The sequence below is a fragment of the Fulmarus glacialis genome, unplaced genomic scaffold (genome assembly GCF_000690835.1).
Source record: "Fulmarus glacialis isolate BGI_N327 unplaced genomic scaffold, ASM69083v1 scaffold18184, whole genome shotgun sequence".
NCBI lineage: Eukaryota > Metazoa > Chordata > Aves > Procellariiformes > Procellariidae > Fulmarus > Fulmarus glacialis.
In genome coordinates this window covers 2,994-8,381 of record NW_009208888.1, presented here as the reverse complement: position 1 = coordinate 8,381, position 5,388 = coordinate 2,994, and the positions used below count along the sequence as shown (strand labels likewise).

General features: G+C 43.4%; 1 protein-coding gene across 1 annotated transcript; it reads left to right on the top strand.

Moving 5' to 3' along the window:
• The first annotated feature begins 127 nt into the window (after positions 1-127).
• Positions 128-1,489, top strand: LOC104075988 (P2Y purinoceptor 1-like). The gene is given in 2 exon segments (XM_009576675.1): positions 128-193; positions 195-1,489. Coding segments are annotated over 2 exon segments (1,089 nt in total). The 3' UTR covers positions 1,218-1,489.
• The last annotated feature ends 3,899 nt before the right edge of the window (positions 1,490-5,388 follow it).

The window sequence follows — 5,388 nt, the reverse complement described above, 5'->3', positions numbered from 1 at the left end:
GAAAAGCAGGGCAGGTTTTACCTTCCAGTTAGGTTTTTTTTGCGCTTTTCTTTTTTTAGATGCGTTGCTCTTCCTGTAGAGACTTTGTTGCTTCACCTCAGACCGATGTGACTCTGGTGGAAGGATCATGACCGAAGTCCTCTTCTCTGCTGCTTTGAATGGAACTGAACCCAACCTCTTATCCAGCAGCGGCTGTTTTTTTTAACGCCACCACCAAGTGTTCCCTGACCAAAACTGGCTTCCAGTTCTATTACCTGCCCACCGTCTACATTCTGGTCTTCATCACTGGGTTTTTGGGAAACAGCGTGGCCATCTGGATGTTTGTCTTCCACATGAGGCCTTGGAGCGGTATCTCGGTTTACATGTTCAACTTAGCGCTAGCCGATTTCTTGTATGTCTTGACTCTGCCTGCCCTCATCTTCTACTACTTCAATAAAACAGACTGGATCTTCGGGGATATCATGTGCAAGCTGCAGAGGTTCATCTTCCATGTGAACCTGTACGGCAGTATTTTGTTTCTAACTTGCATAAGCGTGCACAGGTACACGGGAGTGGTGCACCCCTTGAAGTCGCTGGGGAGGCTGAAGAAGAAGAACGCGGTGTACATCAGCACCCTGGTCTGGGTCATTGTGGTGGCCGTGATTTCTCCAATACTCTTCTACTCGGGAACGGGGATAAGGAGAAATAAAACCACGACGTGCTACGACACAACAGCCGACGATTACCTGAGAAGTTACTTCATTTACAGCATGTGCACCACAGTGTTTATGTTCTGCATCCCATTCATACTGATTCTTGGTTGCTATGGCCTAATTGTGAAAGCTTTGATTTACAAAGATTTGGACAATTCTCCTCTCAGGAGAAAGTCGATTTACCTGGTTATTATTGTGTTGACGGTCTTTGCTGTGTCTTACCTTCCCTTCCACGTGATGAAGACCTTAAATCTAAGAGCCAGGGTGGATTTTCAAACTCCCCAAATGTGTGCCTTCAACGATAAGGTTTATGCCACTTACCAAGTGACGAGGGGTCTGGCCAGCCTCAACAGCTGCGTCGACCCTATCCTTTACTTTCTGGCAGGTGATACCTTTCGAAGGCGGCTTTCCAGGGCAACCAGGAAATCGTCCAGAAGAAGTGAACACAACGTGCAGTCCAAAAGCGAGGAAATGACTCTCAATATTTTATCTGAGTATAAACAGAACGGAGATACGAGTTTGTGAACGAATGCAAAAGATTTGGGAACAGTGTGAAAAAATCCTCTGCTTTGAGACAGTAGGACGCTGTAGTGCTACAAGTGTGTAAGGAAAATCTACCAGTGTCTCAAATTCGTTTTAGGTAAAGCCTCATTTTCTGATCTTAGAAAAGGCTTAACAAAGTCAGCGGAAGAATTTTAATGAAAAATAACATGCCAAAATTCAGCTTTCCTTCTCCTTACAATATTCTCATGTCTTTCTGACTTGTGTCAGATAAAGTAAAATGAAGTAAATCCCCTAAAGGAAGAAAGCAATCCAAGTGCTTCTGTTTTAATGACTTAGTCTCCCACATTCAAAAATGTTCTCAATCAGCCTCTCTTTAAAAATAGGAAATAAAAATAAGAGCAAGCAGTATCTTCTCTTCTGAGGCTCAGTCGACATACCTAGCCTTCTGCTCAGTTTTCGTTGTAAACAAGTATTTAAATCAAAGTCATGATGCAGTTATCTCACCTTTACAGTTTTATTATTTCTTCATCTACTTCTAGTGTTGATAATTATTTGATAGTTCAGTAGCATTTATGATTCAGTCGTCTTTGAGTGCCAGTGTTTTACAAAAGGTAGGCTTACTGGTGTGTGCATGATTATGCTTTCAGATTACGGTGGTTGTTCATGAAAAATCTGGACCCCCTTAAAGGCACATTGGCTTCCAGGTGAACTGACACCTCGGCCACTGGCAGATAAGCAGGTCTCTCTGGGAGCCGGTGCACGCAGGCGCCTGCTTTGCACGTGCACGTAGTGGCGCGTTTCGTGAACAGCTGTCGGCGTGCAAGCACGCGGGGGGGTGGTTTGGTTCTGCCCAGCCGATGCTCCGATCCTGCCTTCCGTGCTGAGGAAAACCGGCGCGCTGTCAGCCGGAGGAGCCGCGGGCCGGGGCTGAGCACGGGCTGGGCTCGCCTGGGGAGCGCCGGCGTGAGCTCTGCGGAGCCGGGGGCGAGCCGCCCTTCCCAGGGGCTGACCAACATCTCGCTGCTGCGCGAACGCTTGACTGCTGGTGTCGGGAGCCTTGCTGGAGTTCTTTACGGGTAAAACGTGAGAAATGTGTGTGCTGAAAATAACTGTACCTTTCAGACAAGTAAAACTACTTGCTCGAGTTAACTTGCGTTTTCATTTGGTACGAGAGTATTTCTGTTCCTGGCAATCTTTAGAGATAACGTAAGAGTTGTTTCCCAAGAAAATAATTTTAAAATGGATAATATAAATGGGTTATATATTATATATAAAAAAACAATTGGGGGGAATTAATTTTTTTATGCTGTGACAAATAAATTACTGTATTAACAAGATGTTACAATGTACTACAGACTAAATCCGGCCCTTTATTATATGTCTTCTCCAGTTGTGGAATAGGTCATCCAAAATTAGACAAACTACAATATTGTGTAACACAAGAGCTAGTGATCAGAGCACAGACAAAATCTTACATGGGCAGTCTTATTCTTTTCTCATATTTTTAAGAAATGTATTTGAAAATATTGTGTGCTAAAAATGGTATGAAAGCATGCTCTAAATTATAAATTTAGTGTACAAAATTAAGTTCTATGTAATCCTAAGGGTGATTTTAACAGATCTTCGTTCCTCCAGTCTTCATAGTAAGAGTAAAATATTTATATTTTACTTACTAATTTCCAGTGATTGGTAACAAACAAGAATAGCTCTAGTTATTTTTGGCAACATTGTAAAGCAGCTTCTGTTCACACGTACAGCTTCTTAATCTGCAAAATCCCTATTTATTGAACTTATTTATTAGAAAGCTAAATGTAAAGTATGTAAAGTGTGGTTCTCCGTATTCATATTCAGAATTGGGCATTAATGGAAAATTTAACAGCATGTTTCAATCTCTGTAATACTGTGTCTTCTAACAGAACATCTTTATAATAAACTCAATTCCACCCTTGCTATTCACTGTTGGTATGTAACCTAGTGATAAATTAAACTGCTGATTTATAGCCCGAAGATAAATTAAACTGCTGCTTAGGAAGCATAGCTTCTTAAAGCAATGTTAAGATCTCATTTAGCCCTATAAGATGAAAAATGCAGAGGTAGTGAAGAAATCCCAACCAAGGGTCAGTTGCTAATTAATTTGCTACTGACAAAAGACTGTGGAACAGCACAGCCTATTTATATCACCAGAGAATGAGCCTGATTCACAATACATGACTTCTATTATATGATTATTTGAGACTTCATTCAACTGAGGCATGTCTTGTTTGGAATGGCAGATGAATTAACCTGAGAGAGAGCATAAAAATAGGATATTCTCTGAATCTGCTTCTCTAGGCTTAAAATCGTATTCATTTCCCAGCACTTCGTGGTCTATTTCTCTCTTTCACTTAGGAAATAAAATGTTCCACTAATCCGTGTCTGAAAAAAGATCCTAAACAGCCACAGCAGAATGTAAAACCGTACACCCAGGTTGGTCCTTATGTAGTTACTTACAGTCTTTTTGCGATATTTCTCTTTGATACGGCAAAGTTGGCTGACTGCTAGAGCGTGTATGAAATCCAAGCGCAACCAAAGCCCGCGGGCCCAGCTGCAGCAGGCTGGGCGTGCTGCAGGGGAGACCCTCGGTCCGCACGGACGCCCTGCCAGGGAGACCCACCTTCCGGGGCCCAGGACGGCCGCCTCCGTGCCAGCGTCTGCCCTGCGGTCTTCTGGCTCTGCAACACCTGCAATGTTCTTATGCTTTCCTCGTGAACTGTTGAAAGCTCCCTCTGTTGCATCTTGCCTGACTGAAGAGGACCGTGCAACTGGCCGCGTTATTCACCCAGTTCATTACTGAGGTCTGTTCTGATGGTTTAATGAAGATCACTGATAATGATCAGCCATGGCAGGCAGCTGCACCCGGCATCTTCACCTCCCAGAAGCGTACGGGAGCCTCCCGCCCAACACCGAGAAGGATCATGAAACACATTTTACACACAGTTCATTTTCTATCTTCCATACCCTATGACCTGCAGAGCTAACACCTCAAACCGCATCCTGCTCCGAGGTGACTCCCTGCTGTACACAGCCTCCTCTGAATCCAGCTGGAACTCGAAGCTGAGCCTCACAATCTCATGGAAAGTTCCTGCTTTTTTTTAAGCATTGTTATATTTGACATGGGGTAGTCGGAACCACTGCAAAATCACACCAAATTCATGTCGTACGATTACTTTTTACCTGCACCACGAAGGAATCGTGTCTGTCGGGCCATCCCGTCAGAGAGGAAGCTGGTCAGACATGCGGGGATTGGACACCACTGGGACAAAACCCAAGCAGATCTTCTCCGGGCAGTGTGATGGCTGGAGCCATTAGCTCCTGGGGAACTGTTCTTAAGTATTTGCCTTTTAGCACTTATCCTTACTGTAATATATTTGTGGGAGACAATCAGTCCACCAGCCTTAGAGGCCCAAGGCAATCCCTGTGTTTGTACCTAAACCTCTGTGATGGGTACGGTGGAAGAAGCCTTTCCCTAAGCCTGGAGTTTCTTCCTGACCTATCCAATATGCAGAGAGAACGCAATCTCAGCTACAGCCTCTGGGCTGTTAAGTAATAATCAATGATGGCAATGGGTTGTGTTTACTAGGAACAAGGTTCAGCTCATCATCTCACTACAGGAAGACCACCTAAAAGTTCCACCTTCCCTCGTTGTGCTGTATTAGCCTTCAACTGGCAAATGAGATTAAACATTCTATGATCTCGTGGTCATACTTTTAGCCTATTTTCCCTCTGGGTATATTTAGGAATCTTTTAATAACTACAAATCATTCACTGAAGACGCCAAAACGGTTGAAGTAAATAGTTATTTAGAGCTTAATTTTTGCCAAAGCATTCTACGATGATCCACGCCGAAACAAATTATTATTCATTAGCTGTGTTTTGCTTCCTCCAGATCATAGGGTTAATTTTTTTTCTCATTATGCCCATTAACTCCCACATGTGGTAATCTTTAACACAAAATGAAATCAGTGTGAAACCTACACATGATCTGCTGTCAGTTTGTACATTTTCATAACATGGCATGTGGGACTTTTTCTTTTAATCCAGTTCATCTGACACCAAGTTAATGAAATAATAATGATCAGACATAGGGGACCAGAAGTATCCTGCCTGACCCTGCTTTGAGCAGGGGATTGCAGTAAGCGCCCTGGTAAGCCGC